Genomic DNA, 22,619 nt, shown 5'->3' on the forward strand with positions numbered 1-22,619 from the left:
CAATTTGGGGGTACCGTGACTAACGCTGTTATAAATATATACGAAATCACGACCACCAACACCACCCACACAGCATTCTTTAATGGCTCCTCCATAACAGAGTTCAAAAGAACCTTCATCTTTCACGATCTGGCTCTAGCCTGCCTGGAATCAGACCACTGACAGGTCAATCCAGGAACTTACTAGCCCTGTGACCTTGGGCACATACCTAACATCTCTGTGCCTCAGTTTCTTTACATATAAATGTGGATTAAAATGTGTATCCGTCTTACTGATTACTGTAGATACTAAACAAGATGGTGTATAAATAGAGCTTCGCATAGTGTCTGGTACAAACTAAGAGCTTGATGAATGCTAGCTTAGTGTGATGGAGAACTGTACGAAATTGCTGATAATTGACTATCTGCTGATACTTGACGATCTGATACTGACCTACAAAAATGGCAATTTCAGATGGTTCGATCTAATATCATGATAGCTCCCACTTTAGCCCTACCGAGCTCACTTTGCTTTTCAAACACATTTCTCCACCAGCACCCTTCACTGGGCTAACTTCTGCTCACCTTCAAGTCTCAGCTAGGATGTAGGAAACCTTATGCGTAAATCCCCAGGCAGGCTTAGGTGCTGTGCTTACTCCTTGATGGTCGTTGCTGTAACACGTATCACGTTGATCTGAACTTCATCACCTGTTTTCTTGCTCATCTTTCTAACTAGACCACAGAGACTTTTCAGAGCAGTGACTGTGTCCTATTTGCTGTCATCTACCCAGGGCCTGGCCTGCAGTCTGGTAGGTAGATGGCATTCAAAAAATTCAGTTTGGAAGGAAGGACTGCATTTTTATGCAGTGCTGAATGAGAACAACACTTCCAGAAATGTTAGGATCAATCTGAAAATAATCAATATTCTCCTCTGTTCACACCTTAGGAAAGTCAACTTATAAACTGTGATCTGAGACTTGAAACAGTTCTTTCATGAAAAAAAATAATTTGGGAAACAACAGATCGAACAGTTCTCTTGCTTCAGGATTTCTCAGCAATGTGGCAACATACACAGTGAATGTCTAAGAGGGAGACATAATATACAAGCACTTTCTATCCCTGTTCAACTGGGAAACTCTTTTTGTCAGACAGCATCTATTAGCACTGTAGAACCTTAGCATTCATAGAGCACATTTCAGGGAAATTCTGATATACAATGATAAACACAGATCTTGGAAGCCTAGAAAAATTCATTTTAAGATTTCCTTAGCTTCACTGAATCTTGAACTAAAGATGCCAAGTATCTCATTCTGCAGACCCACAAAAGCACTGTCAAGCAAGAGTAAACACTGTTTTGACTGAAACGTGTCGTCAACCTCCTAATACTCACATTCCTGAGATGACCGGTGTCGGAAGGTAAATCTTATATGGCAGCGAGCGACTTCTTCTATAGCAATGGATACCTGCACAATAATGAGGAATATCAGTACAGTCCCCTGCACTCACAGTTCATTTTATAAAATGAGGCACATTTTAGTATCCGATCACAGGAGTAATTCCTAGAGAGTGAGATTTGGTGTAGGGTTTCGTTCGAAGGAGATTTAGTTCTTTTTCAAAACCCAAAGGATCTCAAGAGAAGATCATCTTGGCTGTTCATCATAGATTCTGAAAACGGAGACATTCCAAATTTCTAGTGCTTTCTCAAGTGGGAAGCAGGAGATACTTCAGGGGGAAGAGATCAGTACTTTCAGGTCTGTGTGCAAGACTGCAAGGTGTACATGGATATGTTAATAGTTAGGGCCTATGACAGAAGGAAAAGATAAAATACTGGGGACAAGGAAGCTTTTTTTTTTTTTTTTGCTGCTTACATATACAGAAGAGATGGGGAAACAGAGGCATGGAGCAACGTACAGAGCAGAGAATTTGTAGCAAATAGTTAAATAAATTATGGCATGATTATATAATGGAATATTATGCAAGTATCTAAAAATATACTTCTGAAGGCTTTTTAATGCCTCAAGAGAGTTTGAAAAGGCACAATATAAATTTGTCTGAATGGCATGATCCAAAACCTATGAAGTATATAAAATTGTGGAAAATGGTTACTTCTGAATTAAGATATTAGTGCAACTTTTTTTTTTTTTTAGTTTTCTACGGAGAGCTCATAAAACCTTGACAATCAGAAAAAGCCGATGTGGATTAAGAACAAGGTCCTACTGTATAGCACAGGGAACTATGTTCAATATCCTGAAGTAACAACCATAATGGAAAAGAATATAAAAAAGAAGGTATATATATGTATAACTGAATCGCTTTGCTATACAGCAGAAATTAACACAACATTGTAAATCAACTGTACTTCAGTAAAAAACCAGAACAACAAAAAAGGAAAGAGTTGATGGAGTCTGGGGCTCAGAAGAAGTGGAATCCAGTTTAGGCTCCAATACGAGCAGCTAGAGGAACTTGGTCACTTCACTTCTCTGAGTGTCAGTTACGTCATCAGAAAATGGGCTGCTGCAACTCAGACCATTTGTCGCAGAGCTACTGTGAGGCTCACGCGAGCGGACTGATCTCGAGAGCACTTTGGAATTTGTAAGACACATATTTAAATTGAAAAGAAGCCCAGCTAACTTGATTAGAGGCCAAGAAGGAAAGAAATGTTAGGAAACTGCTTGCACACTGTGAAAATTTCCAGTTGGTTCTGGACCATCTTGGCAGCCTCTTACATCATTACAACATCAAGTTTCTCTCTTCCAATTTCAACACGTTTACGAACGAGAATGTTACTTAAGGTTTCTGAAGTTTACGAAAGAGACATGAGCTTCTGCAGAGCTACGATGATCAATTCATTTCTGATTGCACACCACAGGCAACCTATCTAAAACTTCAGGATAAAGGAGGAGCGATTTGTGGGTAAAAAGAAGAAAGGAAGCTAAACGAGGTTTCATATATGATAGGGGTTACTGATGACACATTCTCACCTTGACAGTCTCATACCAACAGGGCTGCTTGACTTGGTAATAGACCACTGATTTGTACTCGGAAATGCCTTCGTATCCAGCACCAGGATGAATTGCTTTCTTCAGATGGAAAGAAAAAATTAGGAGGGCGTAGTAATATCTAGAACACTAAGGGTATTCCACATGGCCAGCACATGCCTTACACTGGCATACATAAGCTGATTACATCTGGGGGTGAACAGTAGAGTGAGAATGAGTTTCCAAGAAAATATGGTATATACATATACACAATGGAACACTACTCAGCTATAAAAAAAGAATGAAATAATGCCATCTGTAGCAACATGGATGGACCTAGAGATTACCATACTAAGTGAAGTAAGTCAGACAGAGAAAGACAAATATCATATGATATCACTTGTATGTGGAATCTTAAAGAAAATGATACAAATGTACAAAACATTTCTATTTACAAAACAGAAAGACTCACAGACATAGGAAACAAACTTATGGTTACCAAAGGAGAAAGGTAGCGGGGAGGGATAAGTAGGAAGTTGGCATTGACATACACACACTACTATATATAAAATAGATACACAACAAGGACCTACTGTATAGCACAGGAAGCTATACTCAGTATCTTTTAATGACATATATGGGAGAAGAATCTGAAAAATATAGATAGATAGATAGATAGATGCATGGATGGATAACGGAACCACTTTGTTGTACGCCTGAAACTAACACAACATTGTAAATCAACTACACTTCAATAAAAAAAATAATTAAAAAAAAAGAACGAGTTTCTAGCACTTTGAGGGTCCAAGTGTCTCAATGTGTAATAGCTAAGGCACCCAGCACAAGCTTAACATTCCTCTTTGCTTGAACTTTTCTTCTCTCTTCCATCCCAGCCATACACTGTGCTTTCTTTCTTTCTTCTTTCCTCTCTCAGGGAACAGAGGCCTCGAGAGGGTGACCGGGAGCTCCAGCATGTGTGCAGACACACTGCTGTGTGAGGTCCTGTCTATGCTCTGCTTTAAGGACCTGGTGTAGGTGTGGCATGTTCACTAGAACTTAGGGTTGTGTCTCTTCCTAGAAATGAACCACTTAGTTCAGTAGCATCAGGCCTCCATGGGGGCCCTTCCAAGCTAGTTAGCAGAGCCGTGAAGATGTGTACTTGAACTCCTGGGGCCAAAGGACTCTCTCAACAGCACAAAGAAATCACTCCCGTACCGTGGCCCACAGCATTCTGCTTATCCCTCTATGCAGAAGACAACTTAGTCAACAAATTCCTTGGAAGATGATCATATCCATGGGGAAGTGCAGGGGTTGTGTACTCGGCTGTGCCCCCCGCCATGAGGGACTCAGTGAATGGGGTGCATTCCGAAGCAGGTAAGTATGGCTCATACAAGAGGAGCCAGATGTCAGCTGGGACAATGAAAGCCTCCCCCTGCCTCTCCTTCTCCTTGATGTCAGAATGAAGAGTCACCTCTGTTGGAGGAAGGCAGGACACCTGTGTCCGTTCCCAGTGCCACCACTAAGTCCTGTGCTTCCCTGAGAAAACAGCTTCTCCTTTCTGGGCTGCAGTTTCCCGATTCCAAAACTAAAGAGCGTGGCAGTTGACCCCGAACCAAGAGCCCTTCTGGTGTAACAGCTCTAACAGGCGCATCTCTGCTGGTTTAGCTCACCCAGGGGGAGGGCGTGTACACCTGAAATCCCTGATGGCTTAAGGTCTTTCTCAGCACAGGAGAAATCATGATAACAAGAGTCTACATGAATTTATTACTACAATTGGTGACTGCTAATCACAAACTTTAACAGGTTTCCTATTCTTTCCTTGTGAAACACCAAATGTGCTCTACAGTGGAGAACGATTTACATCACGTGCCAAGTCCTGTTGTTGTAAAGGAGCGTGTGACGGCGGCGGGACTGCTGGGGACACCACGTACCTCCAAGAGCCTGCCCTCCTCATCAAACACAGACATGGTCACCTCCACGTTCTTCGGTGTCTTCTTTTTCCCTTTGTCAAACTCCCCATGGATCAGGGTGACGTAAATATCATTCCGAACATCTCCTGCAACGTGACAACCCAGCCTGTGAGTGGTGCTGTGTGGAGTCATTTTTAAATTTCAGGATGTAATAAGATGCAAATTATAAGTAAAATATAAAATGTTCTGACTTGGTAATAAACTATTCATACAGCAGAAGTTTCTATGTGTATTGTTCCCTGTCGCTTACCTCATTCTACCTCTCTCTATATATCACAGTGTCTGGAGTACAGTTTAGTGTCTATCAGCAGATGAATGCATAAAGAAGATGTGGTGTGTACACACACACACACACACACACACACACACACACACACACACACACACAATGGAATACTACTCAGCCCGAAAAAAGAATAAAATTTTGCCATTTGCACCAACATGGATGGACTTGGAGAGTATTGGTGAAATAAGCCAGACAGAGAGAGACAAATACTGCATATCACTTGTATGTGGAATCTAAAAATTAAAACAAACTAGTGAATATAATAAAAAAGACACAGCCTCACAGATATAGAGAAAAGCTAGTGGTTACCAGTGGGCAGAGGCAAGAGGGGAGGGGCAAGATAGGGGTAGGGGAGGAAGAGGTACAAACAACTATGTATAAAATAAGCTACAAGGATATATTGTATAGCACAGGGACTATAGCCAATATTTTATACTAACTATAAATGGAATATAACCTGTAAAAATTGTGAATCACTGTTGTACACATGAAACTTACCTAAGATTGTACCTTAACTATATTGCAATAAGAAAACATGAGCAATGATTTATCCATAGGGATATTCACTGTGATATTGTTTGTGAATGTGAAAACTTGGAATCATCCTCAATTTCCAACCACAGAAACAGCTGAATAAATTATGGTACAATAAAATGAAATAATACTGATTTACTCACTTAAAAAATGGACTGAGCATCTACTCTGTACCAAGCACTGTGCTAGGTGTTTGGGAAACGACGGTAAGCCATGCACCAGCCTTGCTCTCATGCAGCTGTAAGTCTGGTGGGCAAGAGAAGCATTCTCAGACAATCACCTGATGAAATGCATCATTACAAAAGAAGGGAAAGGCCAGGCTCGGTGAAAGCATCACACTAAGTCCCAACCTTGTTTGGAAGGTGTGGGAATCTCTCCTTTGAGCTGATATCGGAAGAGGGAGAGAGAATAGCATGTACAAAGGCCCGGAGGTAGTAGATATATGATGGAAGTCTTCAAGTGAGGGGAAAACTGTGGTGAGATGAGGCTAGAGACAGACATAAGACAAGTCTCCCCGAGGCCTGCAGGCCAAGTGAAGAATTTATACCTTCATCCTAAATATAAACAGAAGTCATGTTTTCAGCAAGGAGGGAGTGGGACGAAATCAGATAGGCATTTATAAAAGATCATTCATGCTACAGTGTGGAGAATGAGGCAGAAAGAGCAGAAACAGGAGAACCAGTTAGGAAGCTCTGGCACTTGTCCAGGGAATTGATGACAGTAGCTACAAGTTGGGTAGCAGTAACAGGATGGAGAGAAGAGGGTGACATTGAGAGGCCTTTGAAAGGGACAATTGGCAGGTCTCCTCCATTAATTCTGTGTGAGATGTAAAGGAAAGGAGTGTCAAGGGTGATCCTCAGGCTTCATGTTTGTGCAGCTGGATGGATGAGGGGCTGTTCTCTTAGATAAAACACAACAGAAGAGTCAGGTCTAGATGCCCAGGATGACAAGTTCCAAATGTGGATTTTGAGTAAGAAATAAACAAGGAGAAGAGTGATCCAATGGGAAGAGGACCCACTCAAGTCCTGAGGCAGGAAGCAGCTGGATGGATGGTTGTGGAGTTTAAAGGAAGGGTCTTGGGCCTAGAGATGTGGATTTGGAAGCAACTAACACACAGAAGCAAAGTAAGTGGAAGAGATCCACCAAGGGAGGGAACAGAGGGGAGAAGGAAAGGGTCCTGTTACAGATTGAATTGCGCCCCTCCCCCCAAATTCATATGTTAAAGAGGTGAATAAAGTCAAATGAGGTCATATGGCGGGTCCTAACCCAATATGACTCGTGCCCTTATAAGAAAAGATTGGGACACAGACACGCAGACTGAGGGGTGATGGTGTGAGGTCACAGTGGGAAGGGGGCCACCTGCAAACCAAGGAGAGAGGATTCAGAAGAAACAACCCTACAGATACATTGATCTTGGACTTCCGGCGTCCGGAACTGTGAGAAAACAAACTTCCGCCATTTAAGCCACATGGCCCGGAGTATTTTGTTATGGTATAGCTCAAGCAAACTAAGACGGGGCAGAAGGACCAAAGACCGAGGAGCTCCAACATTTAAAGGTGAGGTCGAAGATGCTCAGGTGGCAAAGGATTCCTGGGAGAGGCCTCAGGGGGATGGGGAAAAAGAGGAGTGTGTGGGATCACAGACAGCGAGGGGGAACATTTCACGGAGGGAGTGATCAACCCGGTCACATACTGGCCCAAGGCGACCATTACGCTAAAAATATCCAGCGGACTTGATGACACTGTAATCTTTGGTGACTAGTGACAGCCATTCCAGACAGGATAGAAGGAGGCTGGCAGGTGAGGAAACAGAGAGTATATAATCTCTTCCAAGAATTTAGCTATAGGAGAAAGTGCAGGAGAGGGAGAAGTTTAAGATGAATCTGCAGCCTGTTTCAATGATGATGAGAGGGAGCCCAGCTGAGGGATGTGAGCCCAGATCTTATATTCCTCAAACCTGGCCGATTACCAGAATCCCCCGCAGAGTCCCGGTCATACAAACTGCATCAGAGTCTCTGGAAAAATCTGGGAATCGGTATCTTCGTATTTCCCAGGTGATCCTGATTGGCTGACCCAAAGATTAGCATATTTGGGAACCATCATTCGAGATGATTTTTAAAGTCTGTTAATAGCCCTGGAAGTTTATGAACCAATACTACTGAATAGAAAGAATCTTTCCAAGCCAGATTTCCAAGATAAATGCACTTTGTCCAAAAGATAAACTTCTCTATTTTCGTTTTTCAGATTTCGGTCTTGCTGTAGCAATAAAACTGCCTTCAGTTATAGGAAGAGTATCAATACTTATTTTTATAAACAACAAGAAGACAAAGCATTTTCCTAGAATGTTGATGAATAGGTATTAGGGTGAAATGGCCCTGGAAGGGATGAAGTAGGCAGATGAAAAACTACTTTTCATGAGAAAAGAAGAAAATGATAATCTCAATTTTAGAACCCTTTCATTCATTCCACAAATATACTTTTAATACCCACCATGTACAGAAATGTGTGAGGCATCAAATTATTACTGCTCCTTAATTTCCCAAAGGAGAAACAAGATCTTGTATTAGTTTAAAAGAACCTGAATTTTTATGCAATAAACAGCTTGGTTTTTGAGAATTTTTCTAACATGCCAAAGATTGTTTATTCATATATTCTTTCTTCCTATCTATCAAATATACAACATACTTATATTTTAATAGTTATAACACATATATTTTATATAATACACATATATAAGGTTCCTCGAGGGGATGATTTCCTTTTACCACTATAACAATCAAGAAAGTAAACGGGGGGCTTCCCCGGTGGCACAGTGGTTAGGAATCCACCTGCCAATGCAAGGGACACGGGTTCGATCCCTGGTCCTGGAAGAGCCCACATGCTGCGGAGCAACTAAGCCTGTGCGCCACAACTACTGAGCCTGCGCTCTAGAGCCCATACTCTGCAGCAAGAGTAGCCACCGCAATGAGAAGCCCGCGCACCGCAACGAAGAGTAGCCCCCGCCGGCAGCAACTAGAGAAAGCCCTCGCGCAGCAACGAAGACCCAACACAGCCAAAAATAAGTAAATAAAATAAATAAACTTATTTAAAAAAAAAAAAAGAAGGTAAACGGGTTAAATCAGTGAATTCACAAGAACACCTATGCAGATTATCAACAAGCAGTGGCAAAAAAAAGATGAAACTAAAGTAGGAAACTGCAGAATGTTTACATTCTTGTCACCACAAGTATGGGGAGAGCCGAGAACATAGTTGGAGCTTAAGCCACTGGAGGAGAAGGTCCAGCTGAGTCTGAGCTGAATGGGCACATTGCTGGGATTTCCTAGCAAGGAGCTCACGGTGCCGGTGATGTCATCACGAGAAGAGGTACGTGCAGATGAAGCAAACTATTCTCGGGACAGAGAACCTGTGCTATTTAGCGCGACTTAATGGATGGTCTAGGAAGTATTTCAGAGGGGCTTGTGCAGAACATAAAGAGAGAGCAAAGAGAAATTTCTGAGTACATTTAAAAGCATTCTCTTGGGCTTGCACACTGGGTAGTTTTCTAAGGTACTGCAACCCCGTCTCGATCTCCCACCATCTCCATCTCCCACCGTCTCGATATCCCTGAATGCAAATAACGAAATCTTATGGATCCATGTTGCCTCAAGAGTCCCATTAGAAGGGATGGCTGCATGGAACAAAGTCCTAGAGGACGCAGAACAGGTGAATCAAGCAAAGTGTTTACCTGGAAGGATTATTTCAGGAAAGCCCATTTTCCGGGCGATTGCTGTGGATCTATCCACCAAGTGTGAAAAGTTTTTCTGAACCTGTGTGAGGTCCCCCGGCAGGAGCTTCAAGGACACCCAAAGTCCTTTAAAGAAAGAAAAGATAAACTTTTAGTTCTTTGTTATGATCCATATAATAAACACACACAAACGCTGAGAAAAATATATGTGTGGTATTGATACAAAAACACATTATTATAAAGATGTAAATTCTCCCCTAGTTAACTTAGAATTTTAATGATACTCCCAACAAAATCACAGTAAGGGGGCTTCCCTGGTGGCACAGTGGCTGAGGGTCTGCCTGCCGATGCAGGGGACATGGGTTCGTGCCCCGGTCTGGGAGGATACCACGTGCCGCGGAGCAGCTGGGCTCGTGAGCTGTGGCCACTGAGCCTGCGCGTCCGGAGCCTGTGCTCCACAACGAGAGAGGCCATAACAGTGAGAGGCCCGCATACCGCAAAAAAAAAAAAAAAAAATCACAGTAAGATTTCTTTGAGAATTTGACAGAAATGTGAATGGATGTTTACTTCGGGGGAAAAAAAATAAAGACAGCCCCTCTCAGATATCAAAATACTGTAAAGTTATAGTAATGAGTGCTATTAGTAGTAGAAAAGATATATAAATCAATGGAAACAATGAAATCAAGTACTATTATATACAGCAATTAAACATACAGCAAAAGAGACATAACAAATCATGAAAAATGGAACAATTCTATAAACGTGCTGGGATAATTTTCTAGCTACTCAGAATCAATCTAACCTCTCAACGACACATTTTCACTAAAATAAATTCCTAATATAACAGAAAAGTGAACAGATAAAAAGACAGGAAATTAAAGGAAAAAATAAGTGTATCACTATCAAATCTCTGAGTATGAACCATTTTTCTAAGTAGAGAAACAAATGAAGAAATCACAAAAGCAGAAGAATTATCTATACAAACTGAAATTTTGATATACATAAAAAGTAAAAGGTATACTTCATAAACCATATACTACATATGCCTATAAAAGGCATGGTGAAATACTTATAAGAAATTAGAAATTCATACTCATTAGAAGAAGAACATTCAGATCCTCACAAATAAACAGAACATGAATATACAATTCACAAAGAAGTACAAAAAGTTTATAAATATTTGGCAAACCAGAAATTGAAAAGTATGTGTCCTAAGTAAGACAAATTGTTATCTTCATTACACAAAGAGTTCACAAAAACTTTAGAAAGGAAGGAAAACTTTAGAAAACTCCTAAATATCAATACATATGAAGGCCAGACAGTTCACTGTCACGTAGTTTTTTAAAATGCTACGGTGGTCTACTTTTCACCTTTCAAACAGGTAAAGATTTTTAAACATCAGTCTGCAAAGTGGGCATATGGTAATTAGTGCCCACAGGAAGAAACTTAGGGGAAGTATTCTGGAAATATGTACATCTCCAGGTTTAAGCTCATTCCTATCATTTGGCCCAGGAATCCTACTTCCGGGAATTTTCTTGGGGAGGCAGTCCTAAATATGGAAAAAGATTCATATATAAAGGTAGTCACAGCAGAGTTATTTAAATTTATAACGGTAGCAAAATAGAAAGCATTTAAGTGCTTACCTAGGAATTCCATGCTCAAAAAAAAAAAAAAAAAAATCCAAGCAATGGAATATTACGCAGCCACAAAAAATATTTATGAAGAGCCTGAAAACATTTGAAAAGTGTATTGCTAAGAAGGAGGAGAAGGAATGGTCTTCTTTTTTTCAGTTTTGTTAAAAAAAATTGTACATACACAGCAATCTATTTAGTGTAAGGGTTTTCCACTTTAACAAATTATATCCTTAGGTTAGGAGTTCCAAAACAACAGAAATACATTTAGTTATTTATTTTCAGATTCTATGATTTCTCACATGTATTTACTACTCAGGATAACTGTGAACACATGGCAAATTAAATATCCTGAAAATGTTTCCTAATTGCTTCCACTTCAGAAGACGATTACCGGGTGGTAAAAAAAAAAAAAAAAATTGACTCAATCTTCAAAATTATCCCCAAATCATCATCATTTGAATTTCAGATTTTAAACTATTTTCCCTTATTATTTGAGTTAAAAATGCAGTTTCAATAAGCAGAACTCCTCTGGGTTAAAACTAAGTCAACAAAATGATATATGGAGGTACTAAAAACAACTAAAAATGTTGTGCTAGGTAGCCCATTATTTTATATTAATACATATTCATTTGCATTACTTTGGTCTCCTTCCTCTCAATTTTAGGAAACGTATTGGGAGAAACATATTCAGAGAGTGGAACATAATTATCCTCAAAACTCTTTTTCTTAACTAATGAGAACCTACTGTATAGCACAAGGGACTGTACTCAATGCTCTGCGGTGACCTAAATGGGAAGGAAATCCAAAAAAGGGATCTATGTATACATATAACTGATTCACTTTGCTATAGAGCAGAAACTAACACAACGTTGTGAAGCAACTATAAAAATTAATTTTTTTAGTTTTTAATTTCCAATAAAAATTAATTTTAAAAAAATTTAAAAAAAAAGCATTTTCTTTGTGCCTTGACCTGTGGAAACAACACGGGGATTACAGGTCAGACAAAAGTGAGGAAAGACTCATGGGATGAGAATCTGTTCTACAGAATTTACAAAATACAGCTGTGATCCAACTCTCTTAAGTCTTAACTGCCTTTAGACGGAAACTGAGGTGGGCAGTCCCCAGCAGGGTCTGTTTTATATCAGAGAAAGATAGTGAAAGGGCCAGAGTCCAAGGACTCAGCTCTGAGCACCACCCCTCCACCCCTGCCAGAGTCCCCTCCCAGCTCAGTACATAGGGCTGTGTACCTTGTCCTTTGTGATTCACTTCCTTGGCTGCTATCACTTTATTCAAGACTGAAGTGAGTGGCTCATTCTCCCCAATCACATGGGATGTTATCAGGGGCGACATGATTAGCTGCCTCTGCCGGATGTAGGTTTCCATGGCAATTCTGGGAAAGTCAGAAATGATTGGTAAGGAAAAAAGAGTAAGTCTCTGCAGCACAGCCTCAGATAGTCATGGGTCCCATGCGCGTCAGTTGGAAATATAAACAGTAGAGGAACCTAACTACAGGATACTTTCCATCTTTATTTTCCCACCGGGGGCCTATCTTAGACACTGAATTCATCTTGAAATGACTTGGGGGAGTGAGGGGAAAAATAAACCCCAAGAACAAACAAAACCGACGGTCAAATGTTAACAACTAAACCCAGGGGCGATGCTTGATGCACTTTAAAAGGTGGGAGAGGCTGCGGGAATGGAATGGTAGATGGACGGAGGAAGGGGCAGGAAGACCCGGCCTCCAGGTCCTGGCTCTACTTGCCAAGTGAGCTCTGCTAGAGTCCCCCCTCTGGGCCTCAGTTTCCTCATCTGTAAGGAAATGGGCCAGGATCACATGCCTGGAAGGCCCACATCTAGTGACAAGACTCAATGTACAAGAGCGGTATGTACACAGCGGCTTCGGGATGGTGTTCGTAGAACCCCACGTGATGAAGAACTATGTTTAGGGTTGCAATGGCACAGCCACCAGCAAACAAGAGCCACTTTAAAGATCACATCAGGCTGAGGCTCGTACAGGGGGATCAAAGAGCCAAACACAGCCCCCATTCTATGGAAAGCACAAGCACTATCAATAACTACATATCAACCGGGCGCGGGACAACGGCAGCCAGTCTTCTCTGCTGTGGTTTCCTTTTCTTGCCCACGACACACAGGCCAGCTTTCTCTGCAGGGTTCAGACCTGTACCCTGACAATAGGGGGGAAGCATTCTGCAATATGTTCCTGAAAAGTGGGATTGCGACAGTCTGAGTTGTTTTCAAATGACTCCCTCTTAGACTAGCAGGATACACGCATAAAACTCTCCCAATATAATACAAAGCTTTCGAGGTAAGTTACGAAAGCATTTGCCATAAATCTTAGGAGTTCAATGCCAGAGGCTGTGATGTGCATCGTGAAAGCTGCACAGTGGCTGTTGGCCACACAGTGAGTGGTAATCAAATTAGGGCTGGGCTCCTTGGAGACTCAAAGCTTGTGTTATTATACGGTGGAGACAGTCTGAAAGCTCACTGTTTCAGCACGGCTGCTTAGGTAAGAGCTGGTTCAGAAAGTAAGCGGGGAGGCACATAACCAAAGAAAAAACCCACCTCAGAAAGTGAGACAGATACAGAGACACACATTTGAGATAACTCACATCCATAATGTGGTTCCTATTTTATATACATTTATAAAATTATTTGTATGGAGTAGAATAAATTTCATATCCATGAATGCTGCCCCGATAATTCATATATATTGAAACATATATAATATTATATATATTATTATATAATATTTCATATAACTCCCACATCCATGAATGCTGCTCCTAGTACACATATGCATATAAAATATACATATATTATACATATATACATAGGACATAATTATAATATATGTATATATAATAGAAACAACATTCATGGATATGAAAATTATTTCTATTTATCACAAGTATATTTACATTTTATATATTTATATATTCACATTTATGCTATGTATTTTATTTAATATTTATTATATTTACATAAGATATTGTAATATAGTTGGTTTAATATATGAAATAATTTAATTGAATGCATTAATATAAAATTATATATTTTAATATATTATACGCATTAATTTAATATATCGCACTTATTTAACATACTTAAATATACGTATTTACACTGGGAGCAGCATTCGTGAATTTGAAAGTTGTGTCATAATTCACACTAGCACTAAGCTACATAAAATATTTACCTCACCATATTCTTGGAGGGTCAGTGTATAGGTGGTAGGATGCTACATAAGTACATATTTTAAAAATTATTAATAGCAGCTTCTGGATGAGAAGGGAAGTACTACTTAGCACAAACTATTTATACTATTATATTTAGAAACTTATCCAAAAGTGCTGGACTTTAAAATGAAAGATAAGGATTTTTAGATTTTAAATTAAATTACATATAATACCTATTTATTGTAGAAAGAATAGTGAGCAGTTAAACCAAAAGGGGGCAAAATCACCTAGAGTTACACCAACAGAAATAATCACTGTTAATTATGGAGTATATTCTTTGAAATTTCTAAATTTTAAGGTTTTTAATGCATTGTAACAATTTATATTCTTATAAGTAGTATTTATACCCACTGAACGCTGGATAGCATATATTTTTAAAACTTCGTCAACCCCAAAACTAAACCTCATTGTTTCATTTGCCTTTCATTGATTCTCAATGAATTTATAGGCCATTTCTTTGCATGTGTATGTTTCCTTCTGACTTCCTTATGAACTTGTATTAATTCCTTATAATTTAGAAATATTTATTCTTTTTCATAGACATTGCAAAGATTTTATTAAATTTTTTCTATGTATAAGTTGTCTAAAATTTCTGTGTGGCGAAACCTATCAATTTTTCTTCTTTAGGCGAATCTTTGGTGTCTGACTCAGAAAGGCCTCCCACACATCACACCGTATAAAACTTTTGTTTTCCTATAGTACTTTAAGATTTTTGGCTCTTACACTTACATATGTTACCATCTGGAATTTACAGTGGTATAAGGTGGGAGATGAAGATCTAACTTATGTTTCTTAAATGGTTAGCTAATTTTCTCAAACACTATCTTTTGCAGAGTTTATCTTTCTCCACTGATTTTAAATTATTTTAAAATAATTAAAATATATATATAACCATATTACTTATTACTAATAAAATCACATATTAACTCAAATATCCTTGGGCTGGTTTCTGGAATTCTTGGTTTGTCATATTGATCTGTTGTGGTGGCCGAGACAATCAATTCTTCTCACTGACACGACTGCCCTGTTAGGAGTCAGATCCAGCAACGTCCCAGCCACCTGTGCGAGGTCAGTGGCGCATGCCTGCTGGAGTATGAGCCAGTCATGATGTTCCCACGTACGCTCCTTCAGCGTTACGGGGATAGAGAGTAGCTCTCCAACGTCCCCCAGTGGCCCACCCAGGGCTCCAGCTCCTGAGACTCAGTATGGGGAGCTGAGTGCAGCTCTGCGGGGGAAAGCTTCCATGCATTCCCAGGCTGGCTTCCCTCCGCTTGCAGGAAAACAAGGATTAGTCTACCCTTCACTCTCGCATCTCCTAAACCTTTGTTACTCAAAGTGTGATCCCCAGACCTGCAGTAGCAGCATCACCTCGAAGCTTGTCAGATGCAGACTCCAGACCCACCAGATCGTGTTTTGCATTCTAACAAGATCCCAGGTGATTCAGGTGCAGGTTACAGTCTGAGAAGCCCTGTGCTATTCTACTCGATTCCTCGTCCTCTGTGATACCTGTTCCATAGGACAAAGTACAGAAAAACGTTGGCATTTCTGGCGTTTAAGTGGCACCATAATCTGGTAGGTTTGCCCCTTATGTTCCTTTGGTCATTTCTGTAGAATCAGGAAAGTTCAGTTACCCTCTTAATGGAGTGCCACATGAAGGACTTTGAATAGTCTTCTGTCAGCTCCACTCTGACAATCTTCCCGCTTAAGAGCTTTTCCTTTTCTAACTGGGCAAAAGGTTCCTAGCCCCTGGTTCTAACACACCATCCAAAGGCCTAATCCAGGTCTCAAGTCACCTGGGATAATGCCACAGTACTTACTGCTGAAAGGGAATAAAATGTTGCTTTTCTTCATCATCCACCTTCCCATGTATGATATCGGTAATATCCATCACTAGGAAAAAGACAAAACTTAATTAAAGAAACCAACTGCTTCAGGCCTCAGTGAGGAACTATGGAAAATTACAGTATCAGCAAACACAGACCCCTGGAGGAAGAAAGAGAGCGAGAGCGAGCAGGGACGTTGCTTTTATTTCTTTGCCAATGATGACTCCCGGTGTCCCCAGCCTAGCAGGAGATCAGTTCATCAGGGGCTCAGGCAGGGGCTTGGGTATTCTTGGATCAACCCTGCAGACGACCTCCTTTAAAACATTCTACTAGACCAAGTTGGTGAATTCTTGAGTCACGTGACACTGACCCTCTTTAGTAAGCCTGCATTCCAAGACCCAGAGAACACTCTTTTTTTTTTTGTCAGGAGTGTCAGTAGAATAAAGACCTGGGAGAGGAACTCAAGATTTGCAGTGGTCCACCATCCCTCTGATTTGACATTTTCTCACCTGGTTTCCACATAAATGAAGGGCAGCCAGGGCACCAACAGCACAGACTAGAAGACCATATAGTGACTTGGTCTTTGATGCCTGGTAGGAGCTATTAAGGAAGCGCTGTTGTAACCCTACTGCATGGATTATCTTATTTATACAAATATTAATATTAGCCCTACTTTAAGAGATGAGGAGACTGACTACAGGAAAGGTAGGTAATTTTCCCTAGGTCAGAAGTTTCAGTGGTAAAGCCAGGGTATGAACCCAGTGATTACAGGGCCAAACCATTTAACCTAACTATGCCTGCTGCCTAGAGAACTAGTAAGTGGGCCATTCACTCTACAGCTGCTGAGGTTAGGCAGGGGCCATGGCAAGAAGCCACTCCTTGGTTAATAAATTACAATCTAGCCATAAAACACACACCAACGATCCACACCACAGGTAATCCGTTTGGCGATTAAAAGAAATACTGAGATATGAGACAGTAATCATTAGAAAAACGAAAGACAAGGGAGGAAATGCTTTCTCCAATCAACCCGAACATATAGTGCATAAGGCTTGGGAATGAATAAAGTTAGTGAAAGGAAGCTGTAGAAAGCAGGGCATGACATCAACTTGCTATCAGCCCTTAATAGACCCCTGAAAACATTGCATGCGTGCACGTGCGCGCGTGTGCACTGGAGAATTTGTATTTGAACCCCCAAATAGGCAGTTCATTTGTGAATGACATCATCTAGTTACTCCTAACTTCTCTCCACGCCCTGAATGAACACACAGACACCCTGAAAGAGAAGAGCAAATAAAAGCCTCGAGCTTGACGTTTGAATCTCTATGGACCAGTTTGAAAGACAACGACCTTGAATATTCCTGAAATCTTTTATGAAAGAATAGACGGCCCTACAGATGGCTAAGCAGTCCTGGGACAGGGTTCCTTGCCTTTTCTGGGCTTTTATTTCAATTCACTATCAGGAAGTAGTGCTGTCCCCTCTAGACAGAGCCTGGCCAACCTTGAGAGCAGGTGCAGTGCAAGGCCATTCAAGGGATGCACGAGGCACACAGCCTCCTGGGGTACAAAGACTGCCTCACCAGCCACGTAACCCACAGGTCAACCCTGAAAACGTGCAGTTTCTGGGCCCTCGTTCCAGGGGCAGAATTGATGGCTTTCAAAACTACTTAGGGACCAAAGTGTCGGTGTAATACCAAAAATATATTTCCTCCATTTAACAAACTACAGAGGAAAATGGAGGGCCTCCTGGAAGGTTATGGAGTTTGATTTAAGCCAAGGACGCTCTTTGAAAGCAATGTTGCCTTGGAAGAGCCAATTTCCTAGACATACAAACCACTTTCCCAGGAGAATTTTATTCAATTAAAATCAATACGCAGCCGCAGTCAGGGAAAATTACAACAGTCACACGGAGGCTTTACTGAGAGGGCCCTGCTGTGTACAAGACACAGTGCTGGGCAGTGAGGGAGAAACAAAGGAGGGGCATCTAGGTGAGGACACAGAACCCACAAAAAGCTACCTGGCAGTTTCAGGCAGTAAACGCGGTATGCCTGATACTAGCGCTAACAACCAAATTCATCTTGCACTGTCTCTGAGTCTCCTCTCTCCTTCCTCCCTCTTCTCTGTATTTCTTTTAATTTTCTCTTTATTGTGGAAAAATATACCTAACATGAAATTTGCCATTTTGAACATTTTTAAATGTACCGCTCAAAGTCGCATTAAAAACATTCACATTGGACTTCCCTGGCGACGCAGTGGTTGAGAATCCGCCTGCCAATGCAGGGGACACGGGTTGCTTAAGGCTGAATGACATTCCACTGTATGGAAAGACCATTTTGCCTATCCATTCATCCGTCAACAGACAGCTGGGCTGCTTTGGCTATTGTGAACAACGCTGTGGTAAACGTGAGTGTGACAGTATCTCTTTGAGACCCTGCTTTTAATTCGTTTGGGGATACAGAAGTGAGATGGCTGGATCCTAATCTAATTTTTTGAGGCCCCACCATACTGTTTTCCCAGTGGCCATACCATCTTACATCCATCTCGGGTCCTTTCTGTACCTGCTACTCCAAAGGGTCTTCGGAGCCCACATGTGTGCTTTTTGCCCTCCTTCAGCTCCATGTGGCCAACCCGGACAATTTGGCACACGAGGCTGATGCGGGGTCGGATGAGGTCTGTGCTGCTGAGGTCCTACAGGGGCAGAGAGAACAGAAAAGGAGGTCACCCTACATCACCCTGTCACATTCATTTCTCTTTTCTTTTCACTCTACAATAAAACACCGTTCAGAGCATACTTCCTAATGCTGAAATATCAGAAGGACTCCTCTCTTCCCCCTATCCACCCAAGAACTATCATAGCATCAGAGAAAAATGACTGTATTCAAAAAAAGAATTTTTAAAAATTCCCCAGCTCCTACTTCAAATTTATAAATCAGATTGGATTCAATCTCAAGTCTCCAGTTTACGCAGGGTGTGTAAAAATGGGGTCCCTTGTCATTGTTACTTTAGATCCTGGCCAGGGCATATCTGAGCACCGGACGCATTTCAGCGTCAAACGAAATTAAAACTGACAAGACATTGACATTTACTGGGGATCTACACGTGCTGGTGATATTTCATTTCACCTTCCAAATAATCCTGTGAGGCAACTATCACACAGAAGTTTACATGCATTGCTATCTGTAATTATTCATCTGTTTTATGAGAGATAACCATCGAGAGCTTCTGGGTGTGTGTTGACTAATGAGAAATGTGTCGATGAAATCTGTCTTTTTGGGGCTCATGCTCTACGCCTGTTTGTATTCCTAAGGATGGGTGAGTAAACCCACAAAAGAGCTCACCTATCTCATTTGCTTTAATATCAGAAATGATTTAACTGCATCTCAAATTCTTTTCATGAAACGGCTATCCAAGGCCTCTTTACTGAATCAAGAATTACTTTTTAAACAATCGATCCATATCTATCCCCTATAATCAGATTAACTCAGGTCTCCAAGATAGGAATATATACCGATGACGATATTCACCTTGCATTTCTACTCTAGGTTTTGTGAAGTTTCTATTAATAGAAAGATAAAGACTTTAAGTGACTGGTTACATAAACTGGGGCACACTGATATTATTTAATAATATACAATCATGTATAAATGAAGTTTCTGTAGAATATTCAATGACCAAAGAATCGGTCACCACATTTTATTTCATTGAAAAAGTTGGACATGAAATTTGCATATAGGAGGGGCCTAACTGGTGGGGGGAGGAGAGGAGGGGGTGAATTGCAGCTATTCTGAAACGGTATTGATTAGAAGATGGACCAATGATTCAACAACACCTTTTTAATGTGTTGTTCTTGTTTTTTTTTAAATAATGTTCGCATTGACTGATAAACGCCTTTTAATTTCAGGGAAAAAAACCCTCACATATCTCAGAATTGAGGAAATACTCTGCGTGTTGGGGAGAGGTTTTGGGAAGAGTTCTAAGCTCTTTTTTGTCGATGTTTACTAGGTGATGAAGATGTGGATGGTCAGTGCAGGGATAGTAATACACCACTTTCGTCATAGGGGTAGGAGGTTAATAGATGGAATGAACAATAATAAGCAGAAATGAAGGCAGGCAGGCAGGAAGGAAGAAAGGCAGGAAGGAAGGCAGGAAGGCAGGAAGGAAGGAAGGAAGGAAGGAAGGCAGGAAGGAAGGAAGGCAGGAAGGAAGAAAGGAAGGAAGGCAGGAAGGCAGGCAGGAAGGAAGGCAGGAAGGAAGGAAGGAAGGGAGGCAGGAAGGAAGGAAGGCAGGCAGGAAGGAAGGAAGGAAAGAAGGCAGGAAGGCAGGAAGGAAGGAAGGCAGGCAGGAAGGCAGGAAGGAAGGAAGGAAGGAAGGAAGGCAGGAAGGAAGGCAGGCAGACAGGAAGGCAGGAAGGCAGGCAGGAAGGCAGGCAGGAAGGAAGGAAGGAAGGCAGGCAGGAAGGCAGGAAGGAAGGAAGGAAGGAAGGAAGGAAGGAAGGAAGGAAGGAATGAAAGAAGGAAGGCAGGAATGAAGGAAGGAAGGAAGCAGGGACCAATGTGCCTTCCTATCACTTCCTTTGGTGCTTTACCTTCGACTATGTTTTCCTGACTGTAAGAGTGGTAAGAGAAAAAGCAGACAAAATATGGGTGTGGCTTAAGGGAAAAAGGGAGAAAAGGAAGCCAGTATCTCTTTTAGGTTTAATGGGAGCTGGAAAACCTGCCCACCAAGGCTGCTCAGAGCAGGTGGCAGCAGCTCCAGGGCATTTCAAGCACTGATGTCCAAAAAAGGGGAGAGAATCCCAAGGAAGTTCCTAGCCCACGAAAAGGAGAGTCACCAGGCCCCAGGCTCTAGCCCAGTACATTTCTGGCTCTCGATCCATTTACAGCAGCACCTCCTGCCTCCGCAAAGTGGAGACAGAGAGGGAAAAGTCCATTAACATATAAGCCAACACAAAAGTCTAGTCCGGTCTTTGCCCCGACCGTAACGTGGCTCTGGAAGGTCCCCCCCTTTATCTGCACAGCTCACCCCCTCATCAACTGGAAGTTCTTGCTGAAAGGTCTGCCCTCACCCACTGTTTAAGACAGCAACCCTCCCCCAGCCCAGAAACTCCCAATCCCCCCAAGGTACTCAGGACCTCTAACATTCTATACAAATCCTCATCTATCTGATTACTGTTTATTACTGACTTCCCCATTAGGACAGAAAGCTCCTTGAGAACCAGGACATTATCGGATGTGTTCACTGATGTATCTCAAGTGCCTGGCCTCTGACAGGTGCTCAATAAATATTTGGTGAATAAATGAGTGGGTCAGTCCTGCTAGAGAGATCATGCTGATTGTTATTTTCATGTGTCCGTTTTTAAATTTTCCATATACCTGTCACGTGCACCTGTGAAGATTGCAAACAAAGGAAAGGGTTAAACATAGGTAGGACTTACAGTAAAGACCGCTTGAAGGTTATTAAGCTTCTCGATCTCCTTGGGCATTCCATTGCTGCCCCAGCGAATTAGGTAGTTTTCACTGATGAAGGGGGAAAAAAAAAAATCTCAATGAGCACCTAAATGGGGAGGAAGCCGCTCTCAGTATAGACTGAATAGGGTCGAAAGGTGGCCCAGAAGAGCCAGTAAAGTTCACCAGGCAGGTCTGAGACCACACCAATGACCGGCCTCTGGTCTCCTGGCTGTAGCCTCGCTCTCTGAGGTACACCCAGTACGGCCCCATGACAAGCACTGCTCAAGACGGGCACAGACACAGTAGATTCTACCAGATTCTATCTGGGGTCTGTGTTCCATCTCAAATTCTTTGTATGAAAGTTTCAGTTTTGCTGAGTCAGGAATATAATATTGTAAGAATCATTCCAAGTCCATCCCCGGGAATCCACAGCACCACACCGCAATAAGCTTTCTTTTTTAGATACAAACAATTTGGGGGCTTCCCTGGTGGCGCAGTGGTTAAGAATCCGCCTGCCAATGCAGGGGACACGGGTTCGGGCACTGATCCAGGAAGATCCCACATGCCGCGGAGCAACTAAGCCCGTGCGCCACAGCTACTGAGCCTCCGCTCTAGAGCCCGCGAGCCACAACTACTGAGCCCGCGAGCCACAACGAATGAAGCCCATGTGAAGCCACCGCAATGAGAAGCCCGCACACCGCAACGAAGAGTAGCTCCCACTCGCCACAACTAGAGAAAACCCGTGCACAGCAACGAAGCCCCAATGCAGCCAAAAATTAATTATTTTAAAAATTTATTTTAAAAAATCATAAATAATTTGTCAGTAATTACTTTTAGCCATCTTCTCAAGAATAAACCTGTTTTCTCAGTTGCTCAGCGGCAGCATGACTGTAGGGTTGAACAAAGCTAAAGTCTTTAATTTATAGCAGTATTGGGTTCACAGCAAAGTTGAGCCGAAGGTACAGATTTCCCCTAGGCCCCCCTCCATG

At 41.6% G+C, this 22,619-nt stretch overlaps 1 protein-coding gene across 15 annotated transcripts in view; it reads right to left on the bottom strand.

The window, feature by feature from the left end:
* DOCK5 (dedicator of cytokinesis 5) overlaps positions 1 to 22,619 on the bottom strand; it is a 240,180-nt gene that overhangs the window by 110,278 nt on the left and 107,283 nt on the right. For all 15 annotated transcript variants that reach the window (XR_012332393.1, XR_012332391.1, XR_012332389.1 and 12 more), the window contains 8 exons: positions 21,618 to 21,699; positions 18,742 to 18,871; positions 16,178 to 16,250; positions 12,351 to 12,493; positions 9,470 to 9,595; positions 4,888 to 5,012; positions 2,960 to 3,058; positions 1,369 to 1,441 (listed from right to left, as the gene is read on the bottom strand). Coding sequence is in view for 8 of the 15 variants with exons in the window: in XM_033857644.2 (XP_033713535.1) it covers positions 1,369 to 1,441; positions 2,960 to 3,058; positions 4,888 to 5,012; positions 9,470 to 9,595; positions 12,351 to 12,493; positions 16,178 to 16,250; positions 18,742 to 18,871; positions 21,618 to 21,699 (851 nt within the window). In the remaining 7 variants the exon portion in view is untranslated. The remainder of the gene's footprint in view (positions 1 to 1,368; positions 1,442 to 2,959; positions 3,059 to 4,887; positions 5,013 to 9,469; positions 9,596 to 12,350; positions 12,494 to 16,177; positions 16,251 to 18,741; positions 18,872 to 21,617; positions 21,700 to 22,619) is intronic.

This window comes from Tursiops truncatus, chromosome 6 (assembly GCF_011762595.2).
Source record: "Tursiops truncatus isolate mTurTru1 chromosome 6, mTurTru1.mat.Y, whole genome shotgun sequence".
Lineage (NCBI taxonomy): Eukaryota > Metazoa > Chordata > Mammalia > Artiodactyla > Delphinidae > Tursiops > Tursiops truncatus.